Here is a 22,709-nt window from a genome sequence, read left to right as displayed (position 1 = left end):
TCTGTCTCTCTCTGTCCCAAAAATAAATAAACGTTGAAAAAAAAATTAAAAAAATAAATAAATAAAAATGTAATATTCTTCTAAAGCAGTGGTTGGCCAACTTTTTTGATAAAGAGCCAGATAGTAAATATTTTAGGCTTTGTGGGCTATATGGTGTCTGTTGTAACTAGTCAATTCTGCTGATGTAGAGAAAACAGCCATAGATAATACATAAATGAATGAGCATGGCAGTGTTCCAGTAAAATTTTATTAATAAAAAAAAACAGATGGCAGACAAGATTTGACCATGGGCTATAGTTCACCAGCCCCTGTTCTCAGAACAGGTTTTCTGAAGATCATAAGTTGTTTTGGAAAATATTGAGGGGAACAGAAAGTCTCTGGTATTTAGACTTTTCTACTTATTTTTTAGTAAAGATGACCTTATTTCCCTTAGCCATAGAAACCTGGACACTGCTTATGAGTTTAGGCCTTCTTAATGAGGGGACAGTACCTACAGAGCAGATGTCTCCTTTTGTACCACTGGGCAGATAACTGGAATTGGTCGGTAGGCCTAGGTTACCACTTGGGATGCTTAAAGTACTGTCACTAAGTTGGAGAGTGTCAGCCCCACTGCTGTTTTGATTCTTACACTGGACTTTTTCTTGTATGGCCAGAAGAAATTTATATAGCTATTATATAGTTTCTTACTGTTGTTCAAGTAGCTAGAGTTACAGACACAAACTGGAGCCTCATGGCTTCACGTGAACTGGATTCACCTCCAGCTGAACATGGCCATCTCCCTGCTCTTGGGGGCTCTTGCCTTTTCCTAGGTGAATGTCTCATTTTGCTCTAGGTCTGACTTCTTTAGGAAAAACTTAGGAATGTCATTTGTTTGCAACTGTAAGGTAAGTGTCTGGTTTTCTGTGCCATGGCCCAGAATCTGAGAATCTTCTATCTTAAGGTTGAGGTGGGAGTGCTAAGGCCACTCACTTTATTTTCTGGATTTCTTGAGGAAGCTCTGAGATTGTCTTCTCTGATTTACTCATGTTTTATCTGTTCTTTGTGACATGAGTCATAATATAGAAACTTGTCCTCAAGATTCATTTCAATAATATTAGTTACTTGTCTTGGGTTGTACATAGGAGGTCTGGAGGCCAACTCACCACTCACTTATGCAGTGAGTTTTCTGCTACTCTTGAAATTCTCAGGTAGTCTGCTTTGGAAAGCAGGGATCAGGGGCTGGGGCCTGGACCTCTGTCTTCAACTCTAGCCCCAATACTTTGATCTGTTTTATTCTCTTGGGAAAAAAAATGCACTTGTGGACTAAAGAGTTATAAAACTTTTCTAGGGTATCTTGGGAACCACCATCTTAGGTTAAGTTGCTTTTTTTTTTTTTTTTTTAATTAGAACAGCAGTAGCAGGTGCTCATTTCTGAGGCAATTGCCTCCATACCTCATCGGTTTTAGTGACCTGTGAGAGTATGTCATTGGGTCTGTAGGTTCTTGTCTAGCAGGCATTAGTTTCAGAGGGACTGTGAGCACTATGAATGCACATTCTGAATTCTTGTGAATGTGTATTTAAAAAGGATACAAAGGCCATTCTGCTTCAGTGTGAGCAACAGAAGTGGCTGTGGATATTAACGCATTCACTCATCAGAAAATGGTGTGCCTGTTACGTGCCAGACACATTTTAGACTTAGAAAATCCAGAGGGGAAGCTTACATTCCAGTGTTCCCCTCCTTCCCCAGGAGCTATTCAAGCTTTCAGAGAAGTGGTTGGTTGAGATCCCGGAGTGACAGACTGTGTGACGGTGAAAAAGCTTTGAACCGAGGAGGGTGTACCTGGCCCTGTCTTCTGATGCTCTTAGGGAGTGCCGTTGGACCATTGCTTGCTGTGTACATAAGTTGCCTGTCCTTAAGTTGTTGCTCTCTTTCCTCAAGGCTTGTCAGTGATATCTGTCTGTCTTCTTCAGACAGGAACAGGGCTCCAGTCAGATCCGACTATGCTTACAGGTCCTGAGAGCCATTCAGAAACTGGCCCGTGAGTCATCCATCATGGCACGAGAAACGTGGGAAGTCTTACTGTTGTTTCTTCTGCAGATTAATGACATTCTTCTAGCCCCGCCAACTGTTCAAGGTCTGTTTATTTTTTTTTTTTCTAGTTTATTTCCAAGCTCCAGATACAGTTTGCTTTAAACTCAACGATGTGTAGACTCAGCGGGGATTTACATTTTGGCATGGCATTTGGCAAACCAAGGTTAAATAACAGTTCTTAGAATTGGAAGCCCTCACAGGCATAATATGAAGTTACTTTACCTTCAGTGATGATTTTGCTAACGTGGGGGGAGCCTCTGCATTAATGCGTATTTGATAATGATAGTAGTAGCTTGTTTAGTATATTAGGATAGAGCCTATATAAAGAACAACTAACTAAAGTAGAACCTGTAAGCACTGTACCTGATTACAAAGTAGTTATCAAAGTAGACACTAAAAGCTTGACAGCTACAGAAGATACTTTGTTCAGCAAGTGAAATCTACAAAATCTTCAGTGTTCTGTCTGGAAGTATGACAGTTTGCCATTCATTACCTGGACATCAAGAAGCCTCCCGTTTTACACCTTCAAATTGTATTTTAGAAGCCCTGCCGTGTATGTTGTAGCAAGCTTACCCAGATTGGAAGTTGATATCCTAGTACTGGGTTCCCTTGTTGCCTGTTCATCTGTGTGGTCTCTTTGCTAACAGACATGCACATGTGCTTGTGATCTCACCCAAATACAGTCCAGGAAAGTACCTAAAGGAAACCACAGAATTCCACTATTGACCCCATAATAGGAATACTTTGTTACTGATAGTAGCTGGCCAGTCATTGACTCATTGGCTCTTTGCTGCAGAGTCCTGGTGCCAGGGGTCTCAGCAACTCAAAGCGGGCAGTTCCTCCCCTTCTGGGGCTTATTGTTGAAATTTAATTTTTCATTTGAAATACACATTCTTGTAACTTTTCCTGCTAATCCCAAGTTTGCCTTGTGGAGTTATACAGAGTACAGACCCCTGTTTTTCTCCCTAGTTCCAGGGCTCAGGACAGAGGGACAGGTCTGGTTTTGTGGTTGAGGCTCTGTTCTGCCCAGCATCGGTCCTGTTGCTCCCTTCTTTGTCCCTCTCTCCCTTGAAGAGTAGCTTTCAAACACCTGAAAGTTTTATAACAAAGTTTGGAGGTAGAAAGACCTGGGTGTTTATTTGCTCTGATTCCTTCACTTACTGACTGTGTAAACTTGGACAGGATACTTAAGTTTTCTCATCTAAGTTTTCTCCTCTTCAAAATGGGTATAACTAACAATTGGTAAAAGTTAGAAATACCTATCCTGCAGGATTAATGTGAGGAATATGTGAGGTCGTATACATGAACCAGTCGGCACAGAAACGGACCCAGTATTCACACATCATAGACATTTGTCCTTTCCCTTCTCCTCTGTGTCCTGTCCACTTGCTGGAAGACTAAGATCTTTGATAAGAAAGGAGCAGGGTGACTCGAAAACTTTTTTAATGCTTTATTTATTTTTGAGAGAGAGAGAGAGAGAGAGTTAATGAGGGAGGGGCAGAGAGAGAGAGAGACACAGAATCTGAAGCAGGCTCCTGGCTCCGAGCTGTCAGCACAGAGCCCGACACGGGGCTCGAACCCACGAACCGTGAGATCATGATCTGAGCCGAAGTCGGACTCTTAACCGACTGAGCCACCCAGGTGCCCTGCGACTTGAAAACTTAATAAATGATAATTGGTTGATGTCGTTATGATTTTCTTCATAGGCGTTCCTAAGAATAGTTTCTCATTCTTACTAATTAAATGGCTATTTGAAAGTCAGAACTTAACATTGTAGTTATTTTAATTTTTTGACCACTTATCTCAAATCATTGAATTAAAGATTTTTCTTTAAAAATGAGTGTGCCAAAGTTGTTTTCTTTTTGTTGGTAAGGTGGCATTGCTGAGAATCTAGCAGAGAAGTTGATTGGTGTTCTCTTTGAGGTTTGGTTACTAGCTTGTACTCGGTGCTTCCCAACACCTCCTTATTGGAAAACAGCCAAGGAGATGGTGGCAAACTGGAGGCACCACCCAGCAGTGGTGGAGCAGTGGAGCAAGGTCACCTGTGCACTCACATCAAGGTAGGTTGTCTTCATTGACTTGCCTTCCTCCATCCGCCTGGCCTGAGACAGCTTTCCCCTAGTTCTGTCTTACTGGGATTCATGGAATATGTTGTAAAAAGCCTGTATCCTGTCTCTGTTATTGTATTTTAGATACAGAATCGAGCCGCCTTTTAAAAATAGATACAGCAGGGGTGCCTGGGTGGCTCAGTCGGTTAAATGCCTGACTTTGGCTCAGGTCGTGATCTCACGGTTCGCCCGCGTTGGGCTCTGTGCTGACAGCTCAGAGCCTAGAGCCTGCTTCAGATTCTGTGTCTCCTTCTGTCTCTGCCCCTCCCCCGCTCATGCTCTGTCTCTCAAAAAGGAATAAACGTTAAAAACATTTGAAAATAAAAATAGAGGGGCGCCTGGGTGGCTCAGTCGGTTAAGCGGCCGACTTCGGCTCAGGTCATGATCTCGCGGTCCGTGAGTTCGAGCCCTGCGTTGGGCTCTGTGCTGACAGCTCAGAGCCTGGAGCCTGCTTCGGATTCTGTGTCTCCCTCTCTCTGATCCTCCCCCGTTCATGCTCTGTCTCTCTCTGTCTCAAAAATAAATGTTAAAAAAATTTTTTTTTTAAAAGAAAATAAAAATAGATATAGCACTTTGACTAGTGCCTATTAAATTACAACCTTTCAGATTAAGCAAATATAGAGAAGCAGATAAATTCTGCACCTTACCTCCCTTGCCAGACTCCCACTCTTAATCTTACTACTAAAATATTCATGATTATTAAACCAAACTATAGAAAGGTATAAAAGTTTTAAGTTCACTAGAAATCCTATTATATGTGTTTATACATAGTTTTACAGAAATGGGACCATACTATAATGTGCTGTACTATAACCAAAGTAGTTTGTTATAATAATTTTACTTTTCTTACCATTTATATACAATATTATCACTGTTCTGTGAGTAATAAGGCTTTATTTTTTTTTCAGGCTTGATTTTTCAATTCAACTCTGCATATTTTAATATGTAACTCTAAAAGATGAGGATTCTTTTTTAAACACAATCACAGTACTATTATCACCCCTAAAAAAACGTTAACAGTTGTTTAATATCAGTTAGCCATTCGATGTTTAAATTTCCCTTGAATGCCTTAATTTTTTTCTTTCTGTGGTTGATTCCGTTGAATCCCAACTAAGAGCTCACTTATTACATTTAGTTGACATGTTTCTTAAGCCTATCTTAAACTATAGGTTCCTACTCTCTCATTTTTATTTCTTTGCAGTTTTTGTTATTGAAAAACTTGGGTTTTTAGAATGTTTCACATTCTGAATTTTTTTGATTATGTCTTAGTTGTGTTAATATGTTCCTCTGTCCTCGGTATTTCCTGTCAACTGGTAGTTAGATCTAGAGACTTGGTTTGATTTAGGTTTGGTGTCGGGGGAGGCAGTGTGGAGGCAGGAACAAATTTAATTAATTAATTATTTATTTTAAATTTTTTAAAATGTTTATTCTTGAGAGAGAGAGAGAGAAAGAGAAAGAGACAGACAGAGTGTGAGTGGGCGAGGAGCAGAGAAAGAGGGAGACACAGAATCCAAAGCAGGCTCCAGGCTCTGAGCAGTCAGCACAGAGCCTGATGTGGGGCTCAAACTCAAAAACTGTGAATCATGATTTGAGCTGAAGTCAGATGCTTAACTGACCGAGCCACCCAGTTGCCCCAGAAACAAATAATTTATAGGTAGCATTATGTATCAGAAGGTAGATTGGTCTTTTTCTGAGTTAATAAAGTGTTTATACATTTATCATTATTTAAATTAAAAGATGGAGGTTTTGGAATATTCTTTTGATTCTGGTATATCCTAGTGAATGTCAAAATTATAAATCTATTTTTAAATAATACTTCTTATCTTGATTATAAAAGTAATACATGGCGGGGGGGGGCACCTGGGTGGCTCAGTCGGTTAAACACTGGACTCTTGATTTCGGTTCAGGTCATGATGTCACAGTTCGTGGGATTGAGCCCTGCGTCAGGCTCCTCGCTGATAACACGGGGCCTGCTTGGTATTCTCTCTCCCTCCCCCCTCTCTCTGCCTCTCTTCTGCTTGTGCTCTTTCTCTCCCTCTCAAAATAAACAAACAAACAAACATAAAAACACTAAAAGCAATACATTCTCAAAATAGAAAACTTGGAAGACAGAAAAGTACCCGTCACTTACAGGCAACCAGTGTTAACATTTTAATGTATTTTTTCCATTTCTCTTTATAAAAAAAAGATTATTCTATGTAGTATTGTTACCTGCTTTTTTTAAATGTTTTTTTTTTTTTTTTTTTTTTTTTTTGAGAGAGAGAATGGGTATGCACACACAAGCAAGCAGGAGAGAGAGAGAGAGTGGGAGACGAGAATCTTAAGCAAGCTTCATTAGCACAGAGCCTGATGTGGGGCTTGGTCTCCAGTGTGAGATCATGACCTGAGCTGAAATTAAGAGTTGGATGCTTAACCGACTGAGCCACCCAGGTGCCCCATTATTTGCTTTTTTTTTTTAATGTGATTCTTAACCACATTAATTACATGTGCCTTTTTCATTCTTTAATCTCAAGATATTTTACTTTTGCAATAGTAGAAAAAATTTATATTATCTTTGTGTTTTGTTACTGTTTTCATTGGTTTTTTTCTTAATATAATTTATTGTCAAATTGGTTTTCATACAACACCCAGTGCTCATCCCAGTAAGTGCCCTCTTTAAGGCCCATCACCCACTTTCCCTCCCCACCCCCGTTCAACCCTCAGTTTATTCTCTGTATTTAAGAGTCTCTTATGGTTTGCCTCCCTTCCTCTTTGTAACTTTTTTTTCCCCATTCCCTTCCCCCATGGTCTTCTGTTAATATTCTCAAGATCCACATATGAATGAAAACATATGGTATCTGTCTTTCTCTGACTGACTTATTTCACTTAAGTATATTCAAGGTCATATTTTTAATGGCTTTGTAGTTTTTCATTATGTAAATGGAATTATAATTTATTTAACCATTTCATTGTTGTTTAGATATTTATGTTGTTCCCAGTATTTTACTTTAAACATATTGTTGGGGTGCCTGGGTGGCTCAGTGGGTTAAATGTCTGACTTCACCTCAGGTCATGATCTCGTAGTCATGAGTTTGAGCCCGGCATCGGGCTCTGTGCTGACAGCTCAGAGCCTGGAGCCTGCTTCGGATTTTGTGTCTCCCTCTCTCTCTCCCCCTCCCCCGCTTGTGTGTGCTTGCTCTCTCTCTCTCTCTCTGTCTCAAAAATAAAAATAAAAAACATGAAAAATATTGTTGATGTGAATATACATTGTGTGTGTGTATTCTGGTTATTTCTAGACATAACTTCTACATATAAGGTATAATTTCTAGATAGAAGACAATTGAGTCAAAGGGCTTTGAACCATTTAAATACATTTGGAATAGTACTAATAAATTAAGTAACTGAATTGTTGAATTACTTTTAAGGTACACTATAAATTCTGAACTTAATGTAAGTTATATAGCAGTTGTTATTATGGATAAATTACAGCTTAGTTGTGGGGCGCCTGGGTGGCTCAGTTGGTTAGCGTCTGACTTCAGCTCTGGTCATGATCTCAGAGTTGTTGAGTTTGAGCCCCCACATTAGGCTCTCTGCTGTCATTGCAGAGCCCACTTCAGATCCTGTGTCCCAACCCCCCTCCCCTCCCCTGCTCTCACACTCTTGCGCATGTCTGTGCACTTGCTCTCTCTCAAAAATGAATAAACATTAAAAAAATTATAGCTTAGTTGTGTTGAAGGAGTTTGCAGTGGGATGAACCTTTTAAAAATAATTTAAATAGCTATTTATCTTATAATTCTGTAACAAATTATATAACATAAGTTGAATATTATATGACTATATAATTATTTGCAATTAGTTATAAATAAACATTTAAAAATAATTCATGATTTTATAAATTGATAATATATGATTTGTAATTTTATGTATTATAAAATTAACATAAAATTAGCGTATCATATACAATTTTTTTTTAATTTTTTTTTTTTTTTTTTTTTTTACCATTTATTTATTTTTGAGACAGAGAGAGACAGAGTATGAACAGGGGAGGGGCAGAGAAAGAGGGAGACACAGAATCTGAAATGGGCTCCAGGCTCTGAGCTGTCAGCACAGAGCCCGACGCGGGGCTCGAACTCACAGACTGTGAGATCATGACCTGAGCCGAAGTCGGACGCTTAACCAACTGAGCCACCCAGGCGCCCCTCATACATAATTTTATATATTGCATACTGTATATTATAAAGCTACATATATAAAATTAGATTTTTTTTTAATATGAAATTTATTGTCAAATTGGTTTCCTTACAACACCCGGTGCTCATCCCAACAGGTGCCCTCCTCAATGCCCATCACCCACTTTCCCCTCCCTCCCACCCCCCATCAACCCTCAGTTTGTTCTCAGTTTTTAAGAGTCTCTTATGGTTTGGCTCCCTCCCTCTCTTCCCCCCCACCCCCTTCCCCTCCACCATGGTCTTCTGTTAAGTTTCTCAGGATCCACATAAGAGTGAAAACATATGGTATCTGTGTTTCTCTGTATGACTTATTTCATTTAGCATAACACTCTCCAATTCCATCCATGTTGTTACAAAAGGCCATATTTCATTCTTTCTCATTGCCAAGTAGTATTCCATTGTATATATAAACCACAACTTCTGTATCCATTCATCAGTTGATGGACATTTACGCTCTTTCCATAAGTTGGCTATTATTGTACAATTTTATATATTGCATACTATATATTATAAAGCTACATATATAAAATTAGATTTTAATGATACATAATGTTAATGTGTAACATGTATATGTGGTTTTATAAATTATAGGTACATAACCTAAACTATAAATTAAATATATAAATTATAAGTAATAATTTTAAAAACAAATTATTCAAATATTTGAAAAAGTTTTTTAATCTTTTACAAAATTGGAAATCCCCTTTTAATTTCTCTCTTGTCAGTAAGGGTTTTCATCGATCTTACTTTTGTTACGTATGATACACGTTTCATCTGTTTTCTCTTACCTCTTTTTTTTAATGTTTGTTTATTTTTGAGAGAGAGGGAAACAGAACGTGAGTCAGGGAGGGGCAGAGAGAGAGAGGGAAACACAGAATCCAAAGCAGCCTCCAGGCTCTGAGCTGTCAGCACAGAGCCCGACGCAGGGATCGAATTCACACACTTGTGAGATCATGACCTGAGCGTATGTTGGACTCTTAATCAACTGAGCCACCCAGGCGCCCCTCTTTTATCATATTTTAATTCTTGAATATGTTTTTCACTCTGTTAAGAAACGAACTTGGTGGTGTGCAATTTTTTTCTATTCTAGATTGCTACGCTTTACGTATGGTCCTTCATTTCCTCCATTTAAAGTTCCTGATGAAGATGCCAGTCTGATCCCTCCTGAAATGGATAACGAGTGTGTAGCACAGACGTGGTTTCGCTTCTTACATATGTTAAGGTACTATTATTTAGTCTTGCGTTTGCTCTTCATCCAGTGTCTCAGGGCAGAAGCCGTGCTGTAGCTCTCATGTTGGCGCTCAGTGTGTGGCTCCTAAGTACAGGCCTCAGGTGGAGCCACATGGGACAGCAGGCGTATCTGCATCACGTGGCTCCTGCTGTCCCTGTCTCAGCAGAGGCAGGCTGCCCTCGGCCGTGCTCGGTCTGCACTCTCCGGAAGCTTGTCCCCTGTGGTACATATGACATTTGTTCTCTTGCCTACTGCTGCAGCCTAGATCATAGCTCTCCCAGGACTTCGTTGCATTCTGTGGGGACTGGAGACTGCCTTGCTTCTGTGTGTGACCAGTGCTGTGTCTGGTCAGCTTGGCTAGGAGGGCCTCTCTAGTGTCCTTGTTTGAAATGTCACTGAGGCATACACTAAAACTGCACAGAAGGATAAATTGCTGCTTCCTGCTCTCTCCTTCTTTCTGATAATTCTATTCAGTTCAGTTTCATTGCTTCCTATTTTTTTCTCTACTGGCCACATCCTTGTGTTGTGTGTAACTTCTGTTCTGTTGCATACTGCCTTAATTCTCATTTCCTCTCATTCTGGTTCGACTGGCCTCATTTTTCTGTTTGTGTATTGGTGATTCTAAATTACTCTATGTGACCTTTTTATAAATTAGGGTTGTGAACCATTCTCTTTTTTCCCAGTTCTTAGTTTGCATTTTTCATCTTTCAGTTTTCCTAAAAATGTCTTTTTCTGGGATCATTTTCTATTTCCTTTAAAATTGGAAAGTTTTTCTGTGTAATTAATTCCTTTTCTCTTTTTTGATAGTAATCCCGTGGATTTGAGTAACCCGGCCATTATAAGCTCTACTCCCAAATTTCAGGAACAGTTCTTAAATGTGAGCGGAATGCCACAAGAATTGAATCAGTATCCCTGCCTTAAACATCTGCCTCAAATATTTTTTCGTGCCATGCGTGGAATCAGCTGTCTGGTGGATGCATTCTTAGGTGAATTTTGTGTATGTTGCTAAATGTTTGGAGAGCTACATGTAGATAACTTTAGAGTCTAGATTTAGAAACTATTATGGAAAGCCAAAAAGGAAAAAAACAACACACCAGATTTGATGACAAATAACAAAGTAGGAAAAATTATTTGCAATAAATGTAATAGCTAGAAAGCTTTTGTTATCTTTATATAAACAGATCAGACAATGCTAAGAAAAAGAATAAGACTTAGTAGATAAATGGACAAAGAATATGAATAAATGATTTGCAGAAAAGTTCATTCTCCCTGGTAATCTAAGAAAATACAGATTAAAATTCATTAGGTATCATTCTTCTGTGTGTCGTAAGCAAGTTATGCCTTTTGTGAGCCATTATTTTTTTTTTTTATTTTAATTTTTTTTTTTTTTTCAACGTTTATTTATTTTTGGGACAGAGAGAGACAGAGCATGAACGGGGGAGGGGCAGAGAGAGAGGGAGACACAGAATCTGAAACAGGCTCCAGGCTCTGAGCCATCAGCCCAGAGCCTGACGCGGGGCTCGAACTCACGGACCGCGAGATCGTGACCTGGCTGAAGTCGGACGATTAACCGACTGCGCCACCCAGGCGCCCCTGTGAGCCATTATTTTAAACTGTTTCACATTTTAAGAGTATGAAAACTCAATTTTTTTAACCTATCGAAAGGCAGTAATATTTAATATCTATTATTTTCTAAAACATCTGTTACGCGCATTTGTTAATATGTTTCATAGGTAATAGTTCAAATTAAGTTTGTCTGCCACATAGCAACCCAAAATACCAGTGATTTAAACAAGATAGTTTATTTTCGCATATGTTAAGGCCAGGGCTAGGTAGTATAGGGCCACTGTAGCTGTTCCATCGTTACCAAGGACCCAAGGCTTTGGTCTTTTGGCTCCCCATTCTTTGTGTACTGTCTCGTGGTCCATGATGGTTGAATGAGTTCCAACCATCCTGTTCAGGAATTAGGAAGGGAGGAGAGTCTACATTTGATTGGTCCTTTTAAGGAGATTTCTTGGAAGACGCACCCAACAGTCACCCACTTCTCTGTGGTCAGAACATAGCCACATCTTATTCTAAGGGAGGCTTGAAAATGTCGTCGTGTATTTTGGGTAGCCGTGTCCGGCTGAAACTTGTATTCTGTAATCAGGAAGAAAGAGTGAATGGATATTGGGAGGCAACTAATGGTGTCTGCTGTAGTCTTGTCCTGAGTCTTCGCTGGTGTTGCTTGAGGAAGATTTTTCTGACCACGTGTTTGGAACTGTGAAAAATAACTCCGTTGGTCTTTGTTTAAAAGGCATTTCTAGACCCCGATCGGACAGTGCTCCTCCAACACCCGTGAATAGATTAAGTATGCCTCAAAGCACTGCTGTCAATACCACCCCACCACATAACCGGAGGCACCGGGCTGTTACTGTGAATAAGGCCACCATGAAGACAAGCACAGTAAGAGTTTTCATCTCTGTTACTATGCTGTGTAAAGTTGACTTGTTAAGCTGCTATCCGTTTAAAAAAGTCCTGGTGTTTTCTCACATTTTTCTTGAGTGTGGATATATTCTTACACTCCTGTAACAGGTTAGTACTGCTCATGCCTCGAAAGTTCAGCACCAGACATCCTCCACTTCTCCTCTGTCAAGTCCCAATCAGACAAGTTCTGAACCCCGGCCACTGCCTGCCCCTCGGAGACCAAAGGTTAACAGCATCTTGAATCTCTTTGGATCATGGTTATTTGATGCAGCGTTTGTTCACTGTAAACTTCATAATGGGATAAACAGAGACAGCAGCATGACTGGTAAATATTGCTCAAGAAATATGTTATCACTTTTTTCTTTTCTTTTTTTTTCTTTTTAATCTTTCCTACCTGCAAGATTAATATGTATCTTAAAAAGCTTTCTGTCTCTGACCAAGCAGTGTCTTTGTGTTTAACCCCTTCCAGCTGCAGTAACAGAATTTAGGAAGTTTTCCTACCTGTCCTTTTTATGTATGTTCTATGAGGTTTGGCATTTGTCTGGTTTTATTAGACACACTTCAGGTTAGCCACTTTTTGTTGAATCAAATTCCTTTCAGTAGGTGGCCTGGAAGTTCCCTTCATGTCAGCCAGGGTAATAATATTGAGAGAAAGAATTGAAGATTTTGACCAGAAATTTATTCACAAGAAGTGTTTTCTTAGATTCTGACAGCCATTCACTTATTAGTACATATCAGTATCAGAAAATTTCTGCTTCGTGAAAGACTCTTACTTCTCAGGTTTTAGTTGAGAGAACTTTATTTCAGGGCCCACTTTCAAAAATACCATTTGCTCTGGAACTAAATAAGACTGGTGGAGAATTAATAACTCAACCCTGATGTCTTCATTTAGATTTTATGACAAATTAAACTATTTAGATAAAATCTGATTTATTTTTGTCATCCTACCGTTGTGCTTGGAAGTCGTGGCATAGTGTGCAGGATGGGAGCGTAGGGAAGTGCAGAATGTGCTGGATAGTTCTGATAGGTCTTACAGAGAACGATAATAATGGCTAGCGTTTACTGAGCTGTTACAGTTACTACAGTAACTACAGTTACTACGGTGCCCAGGCACCGTGTTATATGCATTAATGAGTGTATTGGTTGTTTGGTAAGAAAGCACTTTTCTGACTGGGGTTGGAAGTAGCTTGAGAGAAAAGGATGCCTAATTTATGCATGTCTAGGGAGAATGTTGGTTCCAAGGATTAAAACTAATACACTGATCATAAAGGTCTCTGCTTTCTCTCAGAAATGCATTCTTAGCTGTTATGAATCATCTCAGAACTAAGGTCTAAGTGAGCATTATACACGTATAATTATTTTAGATGTTCTTACAAATTTTTTAAATGATTTAAAAAGTGAATATGAAGATATTTTCAGGAATATGATTTGAGATCGCATGTTTGAGTTTACAGATTCCCTTGTTCATTTTCTTCGAATTCAAACCCTTTATATTCTGCCATTTCCATATTTTGTTTACAAGCTTGAAAGTAATACTTACTTGTGGATAAGTAAATGTACTTACTAATGACTCAATGAAAACTTAGAAAACCATTTTTGGCTTATATTTTCTTATGTTCATGTGCCATATATTTTGAGTTTTCCGAATCATGTTTATTAATTTGTATTGTATTTGCTAGAACGAATCAGTCATATTTCTAATTTTTATTTTTATTAAGGTGCAATTCTTATGCTGTAACTTTTGGGTATCAAGCTGTTGACTCTAAAGTCCCTGAATCCAGAATGGCTCCACCTCCTGCCTCCTTGGTGGGCTTGCTTAAAGGGAATATGCAAATCTTCTCACTCTCTAGGGAGTTTGTAACAGCTTTGCTCACCCTCTTGTGCCAAAAGATAGAAACCAGAATTCAGATCATATGTGGGCAACAAATTGTTACTTTGAACTCTTAACATTTTCCTTGGTGTGGAAAAGATAGAAGCTCCTCTTCCCCCTGTTGTGTTCAGAGATGAGAAAGGCTGTTACATTACCCAGGAGATAGGAGGTGTCCGGGTATTTCCCCGGATTGGAGTGCTAATGGGTGCTGCTCTTGAAGTTGTGGGGATGGAGGGTTTGGGAATACAAACACTGTTAGTCTGTTTCTAAGTACTGGCTGCCATCAAGGAATTCTGCCATGCAGTTCACCTCTAACTTAAAGTGTTTGCTTCTATGAACTGGTTAGCTTTAGATTGATGTGACATTACACTGTAGTTTGTAAAAGTAACATTGAGCTGGGAAGGGTTAATGAACTAAAATTTTAATGCACGTTTTTGGCAGTTCAAAACCTCAATTCTTTGTAGTTGTGTAATTTTCTTCGTTCATTGTTTTGCATGATACAAAACTCATAATTTTGGATCTGAATGCACAATTTCCTGTTTTTGAACTAGCTTGTGGTATCATAAAGCTTTTAATCTAACCTTTAAAAAGCTAAAAAGCTTCTTAACTTATTGTAAAATTTCACCATCTTTAAAGTATTTTATAATTACTGCTGTCCTTTGATTTGTTTCCATTTATTTCTATTATCTTGCAGCATCTTTTATCCAAATTCTTCTTTCTTATAAATCTTGTAAGTAGGAACCAGAAGCTTCTCCTTAATTGCAGTCATGTTTTTATTTTTTTCATAATTCCATTAAAAAATTTGATTGTCATTGTCTCTTGTAGTTTTTGCACTTGGGAAGAAAAATACTTTTCTGTGTTTTGAATGGGGAAGATTGTTGGCAAAAGCAAATTAATCTGCCTGAATCAGTCCCATTATTTCTGTACACTAGTCTGGTCATGTCATGAATTCCAGGACTTTGCACTAACTGTGTTTTGGCTTTTTTTTTTTTTTTTTTTTAAAGCTTTAAGCTTATTTTTATACAGATTTAGTGTTTGATTTGTATGCATTCTGCATGTAGTGTTTTTCAATTGTATTATTGCTGGATAGCTTATTCAGGACTAAAAATGGCTCATGGGAAGTTGCATAAAGATTTATGCTTGACTCTGCACTCTATTAAAACTATTATTACAAAATAATTTAAACATTTCACGTAGAGTGATAAAAGATTTCAGAGTGATTTTCAATACACTATGAAATCTTTTGTTAAAAGTAAAAGCAACTTTCAAAGGGCTTCTGTTTCAGTGACAACGAATGACCATGATAATCTTTCTTGCCAATCCAATTTTCTGATTTATCAACCTCAAGTTAGCTGCTGTCTGTGGTTGTTAAAATTCATTCTCATTTTGCTTGGTTGGGCGATTCTTTGGTGTGTGTTTTGGAGTTGGGTGGGTGGTGGGAATGCTCTCTCTTCCTCCCTACCCATTTCTCATCCTTACTTTGCCCTCTCCCTAAAATATACGAACTGGCATGGGCTTGCCCATTTAATTATAATGTCTGTCTGGGGTAATATGTAAATTGCAGTAGCTGTTTTTCTTAATGTTTAAGCATCATTCTACAGGGAGAGGAAAAAGAATTAATAATAGAAAAGCCAAATTCTTTATCATATACCTGAGACTCTGAGTACACATATATACAAATGTACTCTGCTGATCAAAAGTTCAGTTGAAAAATGCTTCTAGTAGAATCGGTGAAACTGTTAATATCACTGTAAATTAATTGTTACTATTTTCAAAGAAGATTTCCCAGAGCCCCTTAAAAAAAAAAATTAAGACATAGTTGCCAAACAAGCATTATTGAATTCTATTTCAATAACTATTTAATGACACCAACACTTGATCTTTGTGTCCAGGGTCCCATGAGCCTAATTGCGTATTGACAAATGTAATAACACCCTCCTTTTCTCTCCTCAGCCATTACAACACAAGCTAGCATGGAGTTTCGACGGAAAGGGTCACAAATGTCCACAGACACCATGGTTTCCAATCCTATGTTTGATGCAAGTGAATTTCCTGATAACTATGAAGCAGGAAGAGCTGAGGCTTGTGGGACACTGTGTAGGATTTTTTGTAGCAAGAAGACTGGAGAAGAGATTCTGCCAGCTTATTTATCCAGGTCTTAGAATTTTCTTTTTGTTTCTTTTTCCATTTATATCGTTTTGATAGCGAAACTATTGTAGCATGGCTTGGTAGGCTGAATTGATGAGTAAACATTGGTCTGAAAAACTTGCAAATGTCTGTAAGTAATTGAAACTTTTACTTGAAGTTCTTCCATTTTGCCTGCCTCATCAAATTTGGTAAATATCCTTAAGATGCTTTTTATTTTAGAAGTATTATTTATTTCATCATATTTGACTTTTATTAATTATGGAGAGATTTGGAAGGATCACGCTAGTTAAATAAACTTTCAGCACAGTATTAGCCATATACACAGTCCAGAAATGTTAGCTGTGAATCTGGCCTCTGAGGAGCGTATTTTCTCAAGTGAGCAAAGAAAGCCATGGACACAAGTGACAGTGATCCATTAGTAATAGAAGTTGGTAGGAGAGAGGCAGAGGTAAAGTGCTGTGGGCATTCAGAAGAAGAAGCAGTATGTACTTACCCAGGGATTCAGGAAAGAGTTCTAGAGGATGGGATGATTGTGCTGGACTTAAAAAGGATGGGTAGTATTTAGAGGATGTTAGCAGGTTGGGTAGGGTCCTCTTACTCAAATCTGTGACTCCAGCCATCTGTGTGAATGGCTCTGCCAGCCATTTAGCTGCTCAGGGCAGAAACTAAGAGTCCTTTTAGACTCTTCTTCCACTGTGTCTTTAGATGGTGAACCAACTCCTGCCTTTCTGCTACTTAACCCTCTTTGGAATCTCTCTACTCTGTCCTAACCATGACGCTTCAGACCTTGCCACCTTTTTCCTAAATTAACTTGTAGTGGCCTCCTATTTTTCTTGACTACACTTTGCTTTCCTCCACTGACCTTTAGCCTAGCTGCTAAAGTGATCAACGATACCGTTTAGGTGGCTTTGTACCTGCTATAGGTTCTTGGGAGAGAGGATTACACTGAATCAGAGGGAACCAAGTGCAGAATCATATAGGCCTGAAACAGGGAACTAATCAGGGAAATCTTAATAATAGGCTCTTTGCTTTTGTTTTCGTTTTAATTTTTTTAAATGTTTGTTTATTTTTGAGAGGGAGAGAGACACAGCAGGAGTGGGGGAGAGACAAAGAGAGGGAGACACAGAATCTGAAGTAAGCTCCAGGCTCTGAGCTGTCAGTGCAGAGCCTGATGCGGGGCTCGAACTCATGAACCGTGAGATCATAACCTGAGCTGAAGGCGGGCGCTTAACTGACAGAGCCACCAGGCTTTGGCTTTAAGTAACGGGAAACTCCTCTGCTGATCAAAAGTGTGATTTAAGCAAAATAGAAACATGTTATGAGAAATTGTGCCATTTAATACATTCTAAGGTCAGGACATGCAGCAGGGCCGCACAAAGGGCAGGGACCAGCAACTAGAAAGTGTTCAAGGAACAAAACAACTTTCTTCCTGTTTCTCTGTCTTCTTGGTCTCCCAGAACTTCTTCATTCTTCTCTTCTCTGCAGATTATTTTCTTACGTTTCAGTGTGCTTCTGAGTTCCCAAATTCCATTGCTTTGGTCTAGGTGATCAGGAGGGCCAGTTAGCATCTCTGAAGCCTAATTTCAGATTCCTGGGAAAAAAGATCTGATTGATCGGGCGTCTACCTCTGGCCTAGTCAGCTATGGCTGTGAGGGTGGGTCACATGGAGTGCTGGAGCTCATCCTTTGTGGTGGGAACATAGTCTCAGGAGGGAGACTATGGGTTGGGGAGATACCCTGAACAGTACCAATAGTGATAAGGTGGAAGGTTGTTATCGTGAGCTTTCTGTCTGGCCCATAAGACTGGATGGATGGTAGTATGACCAACCAAAAGGGCAGATTTGTGAGAGGGCAGATGATGAACTTAGTTATGAACCTGTTGAGTGTGAGATGCCTGTGGGATATTAACAAATAATTAAGTTCCTACTATGTTCCAGACACTTTGCAAATACTGGAGTAATCAGTACATGTTGTCAGTAATCGATAATTGGACATGACCTGCCTTTAGGTATCCACACACTTTTGGCTGACAGATCTGGGCTCAGTTGAGAGGCATGGACTAAAGACTGATTTGATTATATTCTGTGGCTTAAAACCAGGCTAGTATGAGAGAGAGCTTAAGAGAATGGATGGAGCTTAGCAGCCTGATGGACACCAGTATAGGAGGCAAGCGGAGTAAGAGGTCTGTTAGAGGAAACAGCTACAGCAGTCAGAGAGGGAAAAGAAGAAGGGAGTATATTAAAGTGGTGAATGAATACTTTAAAAAGGCAGAGTAAGTTGAGACTTGGACATGTCTTTTGGATTTAGCACGTGGGACACTGTTGGTTATTTGCGAATATGGTTTTAACTGAATTCTAGGAAGAGAAGCTAGACTGAAATGTGTTGAGTAGTGACCAGGAGGTGAGGAAGCTGTTTCCAAAGAGTTTTGCAGAGAAAAGAAGTACCTCACGGTAGTAGAAGAGTTTACCAGTATAGTCGCTCTGAATTATAGAAGATTGAATACCCAGTTGATTGGGGGTTAGGGGAGGGGACTAAACGAAGGTAGATGCAGGTATATTCCTAAAAGGAGTTTTATTTCAGACTCCCCTCCATGTCACGGTGAATGCAGGGCTGCATGAGGTTTCTTTCTTTCATCGTCCCCCTGGAAAAGAGGGGGAAGGGAAAAAAGACACAATGCACCCTTTTTTTTTTTTCTTTAGGAATTGGAAGATGTTGCAAAACTTTACTGGCATGGAATTCAGCTCACTAATTCCTCTGGTTTATTAATAATTGCTGTAGCCATTTGTTTTGTTTTGGTTGCTTCATTTGCAGGCACCTATAACTTTGAGTTGCAAGGCTTAAAACTTCAAGAAGGTGTAAGAGACATGAATCTTTTTTTCTTTTAATTAGGAAAGATATTTTGGTTCTTAGTGTATTTGCTTTTGAGTTGTTCTAACTCCAGTAATACCTTTTAAGGATAGAAGTAATGAAGAGTGGAAATAGACTTTCAGATGACTATGTAGAAAATATTAATGATTATGAAAATAATTGATCGGCAGTTTGTTTAAAATTTTTTTCTTGCTTTCCTAGATTTTACATGCTTTTAATTCAAGGTTTGCAGATAAATGATTATGTGTGCCATCCTGTCTTGGCCAGCGTTATTCTAAACTCCCCTCCTTTGTTCTGCTGTGACTTGAAAGGGATTGATGTTGTGGTTCCTTACTTTATTTCAGCTCTTGAAACCATTTTGCCTGACAGGTAAGCTATCATTCTGCACTAGTATGTCACTTGTTGGGTTTGGCCTGGTCTGTTTTGGTGCTTCCTCCCCAGCTGCCTAATTTATCCTGTGCTATTGTCTTCATAGCCCAGAGGAACTCAGGTCACATTACATGGGCATAGAACATCCAGATCCATCCACCTCATCCCTGAATTCAATCAGTTCTGATTTGTCCATGGGCATGTTGAATTCTTTTTGGCCTGATCTGGAGGGCTAAGAACAACCCCAGCCCAGAGGTCCTACTTTTATAGAGTAGGTCATACATTTAAAATCAGTCAGTCAGATTCTAGTTTAATTCTGTAACACCTTAACATAGAAATTCACACACACACACTGCAGAGAATAAACTCAGTAGAAAGTAGTTACTGCATTCTTTATGAAACCAAACCCAGTACTTCTATTGTGAAAAATTGATATAATGTATATTTGGCAATAGCTAAAAACATACTTTGGTTTGGAAATACCAAAAGCTTTTTTTTTTTTTTTGTTTCTTTTTTTTTTGGCAGAGAACTCTCAAAATTCAAAAGCTATGTAAACCCAACAGAATTGAGAAGATCTTCCATTAATATCCTACTTTCTTTGTTGCCCCTCCCTCATCATTTTGGCACAGTCAAATCTGAGGTAATGTTTCATTAAAGTTTTTTATATTCTGCATTCTGTTTTGTGTGCTTATTCAAGTCAAATTGTATTTTAAAAATGGAACATGAGCTTTTTAAGATTTTTCTCAGGGACTCCTGGCTAGCTCAGTCAGTGGAGCATGCAACTCTTGATCTTGGGGTTGCAAGTTAGAACCCCACATTGGATGTAGAGATTATCTAAAATAAATGAATCAATAAAATCTTAAAAAAAAAAAAAAAAGAACCAACTTAGATTATTTCAGTTGAACTGGCAAAGTTGATTTGTTGTGGTATTTCTTCTGTCAGTCAACCAGCATGCCTTGGTCTACTATTTCAGATGGCACTAACACATGCTGTGTGAGTTAGTGCCACATTAGCCAGCACAGTGGCTAATATTAGATTGAAAGCCTTTCTTGTTAGACCGACCTCTTTGTCCACTGTAGTGGTTGTCACATGGGCATAGTGCACCACAACTATGTTGAATATTATTTGTTTCTTCCATAGGTGGTCCTGGAAGGAAAGTTTAGTAATGATGACAGCTCTTCATATGATAAACCGATCACTTTTTTGTCCCTGAAGTTGAGACTTGTGAATATACTAATAGGTGCCTTGCAAACGGAGACGGACCCCAACAACACTCAAATGATACTAGGTTTGTGTTCACAAAAGGTTTTTTAAGTGAACCCGTAGGCTGTTGACACCAGGCATGCTGAGACAGCAGGGGTCAGTGATGGGAACCTAAGCCTAATACAGCTCTACTTATTCTGAATCAGAGGCAGAATTGTTTGCTTTTATATATGAAAAAGTTTAAAGGGGGGGAGATGAGGGAAGGGGGAAGAATTACAGTTGTCTTAGTGCATCATTTTTGTTTAGTTTTATTTGTGATGTTTTTCTCTTTCCCTCTTGCCTTTCCTCTCTCCTCCTCTCTCCCTTAACCCACTTCCTCCCCTGCCCTCTGTTGTCTTTCCTTCCCTCCCTTCTTACATCTGTGTTTTCCTGTTCCTCCTGCCCATTACATCCATATGGAAAAAATTTGAGTTGGGTGTAATTCTAGAAGCCATGTAAGAACGCTGCCAGGAGAAAACTGAGGAGGAGCCGTTGCTGTGCTTCCCTTCTTTTTCCTTAATGTTTTCTTTTGGTCCCCTGATCATACTGATTCTCTTTTAAATGGCCCCTCATCGTTACGGCCAGTGACGTATTATAAGCGCTCAACTTGATTACTACAACTGTCTCTTTCTGTCTTTCATCGAAGCCAAGAGCATGGTCCTAAGTACAGGCATTCTGAGGACAACACTAAAGAACTGATGGCATGGCTTTTATCCTTGAGCAAGTCCTATTGCAGAAATTAGGATATCCTCAAGGCAGAGCTGATTGCCTGCCTTGTTCAGTGTCTTCAGTGTTGAGCGAAGAAACCAAAAGGGCAAGAAAGACTTCAGAGGGGGAAGTGGGAGTTAAATTTGATCTTGTAGGGCAGAATTTGAATAGGCAGAAATGAGGTTAGGATTTCATTTCAGGAGAGGAAGTGTCATGACCAAAGAATTGGTGATTGCAGTCGTAGTTGGAGTGAGTGTTCAGAATGTAGTATGTTTTGCAGTGAGAAAGTAGAATAAATAGGGAAGAATAAATTGTTTCCTTTTGGAAAAGACTTGAAGGAACAGAGCTTAAATCTCACTATAAGAGGGCCTCCAAGTTGTAGGGTTTTAGGTTATTCAAATAACATATCACTTGAAATCAGATAATTTTCTACAGAGTTGATATTTAGTTTTGCCTTAACCCTTGTTCTGAAGAGTTCCCTATGTATATTTCAAGAAAGAGTGAATTGTCACTCTTCCTATAGATTGGGAAAACTATGTCTGTCCCCTCTTTAACCAGGTGGACAAGAGCACTCCCACACTGGGATGAGGAGCATTGTGTTAGGCTCACCATCTTGTTTCTGTCGTAGCCTTTTCTAGAGCTGTAAGTTCCCTGATGGTAAATACATGCAGCTTGCCTTCAGAATGTGCAGCCATGGTCAAGCCCTGAACCATGTGGCTTTAATCATTCTGAAAAAGCAGTCTGGTATGTGTATGTATATACCCACATACACACACACACACACACACACACACACACACACACACACACACAATGGAGTATTACTCGGCAATCAAAAAGAACAAAATCTTGCCATTTGCAACAACATGGATGGAACTAGAGGGTATTATGCAAAGCAAAATTAGCCAGTCAGAGAAAGACAAATATATGACTTCACTCATTTGTGGAATTTAAGATACAAAACAGATGAACATAGGGGAAGGGAAGCAAAAATAATATAAAAACAGGGAGGGGACGAAAACATGAGAGACTCTTAAATATAGAAAACAAACTGAGGGTTGCTAGAGGAGTTATGGGTTGGGGGGTGGCTAAATGGGCAAGGGGCATTGAGGAAGACACTTGGAATGAGCACTGGGTGTTATACGTACGGGATGAGTCACTGGAATCTACTCCTGAAATCATGATTGCACTATATGCTAATTAGCTTGGATGTAAATTAAAAATTAAAAAAGCAGTCTGGTCAGAAAGATATAGCTGTGATTTTTTATTTTGTTGTTTTTCTTTTATTTCTAAAAGAACAGAATGTGATTTTAAAGTATCCATATCTTTCTTAGTTTGTATTACCCTTGAAATTGACATGTTTACATAGTCAGCTAAAATCATATTCCTGTCTCTGCTGTTAATTGAGATATTTCAGCCAT

General features: G+C 39.0%; 1 protein-coding gene across 7 annotated transcripts in view; it reads left to right on the top strand.

Moving 5' to 3' along the window:
* The window catches only part of RALGAPB (Ral GTPase activating protein non-catalytic subunit beta), an 89,002-nt gene that overhangs the window by 21,089 nt on the left and 45,204 nt on the right, over window positions 1-22,709 (top strand). For 4 of the 7 annotated variants that reach the window (XM_043602388.1, XM_043602386.1, XM_043602387.1 and 1 more), the window contains exons 4-14: window positions 1,951-2,114; window positions 3,945-4,131; window positions 9,478-9,609; window positions 10,426-10,604; window positions 11,915-12,063; window positions 12,193-12,409; window positions 14,649-14,684; window positions 15,908-16,109; window positions 19,171-19,338; window positions 19,864-19,978; window positions 20,479-20,626. In XM_043602388.1, the coding sequence (XP_043458323.1) occupies window positions 1,951-2,114; window positions 3,945-4,131; window positions 9,478-9,609; window positions 10,426-10,604; window positions 11,915-12,063; window positions 12,193-12,409; window positions 14,649-14,684; window positions 15,908-16,109; window positions 19,171-19,338; window positions 19,864-19,978; window positions 20,479-20,626 (1,697 nt within the window). The remainder of the gene's footprint in view (window positions 1-1,950; window positions 2,115-3,944; window positions 4,132-9,477; window positions 9,610-10,425; window positions 10,605-11,914; window positions 12,064-12,192; window positions 12,410-14,648; window positions 14,685-15,907; window positions 16,110-19,170; window positions 19,339-19,863; window positions 19,979-20,478; window positions 20,627-22,709) is intronic. The other 3 variants (XM_043602390.1, XM_043602391.1, XM_043602389.1) reach the window with 1 other exon arrangement.

Source organism: Prionailurus bengalensis, chromosome A3 (genome assembly GCF_016509475.1).
Source record: "Prionailurus bengalensis isolate Pbe53 chromosome A3, Fcat_Pben_1.1_paternal_pri, whole genome shotgun sequence".
Lineage (NCBI taxonomy): Eukaryota > Metazoa > Chordata > Mammalia > Carnivora > Felidae > Prionailurus > Prionailurus bengalensis.
This window is presented reverse-complemented; position numbering and strand designations above follow the sequence as displayed.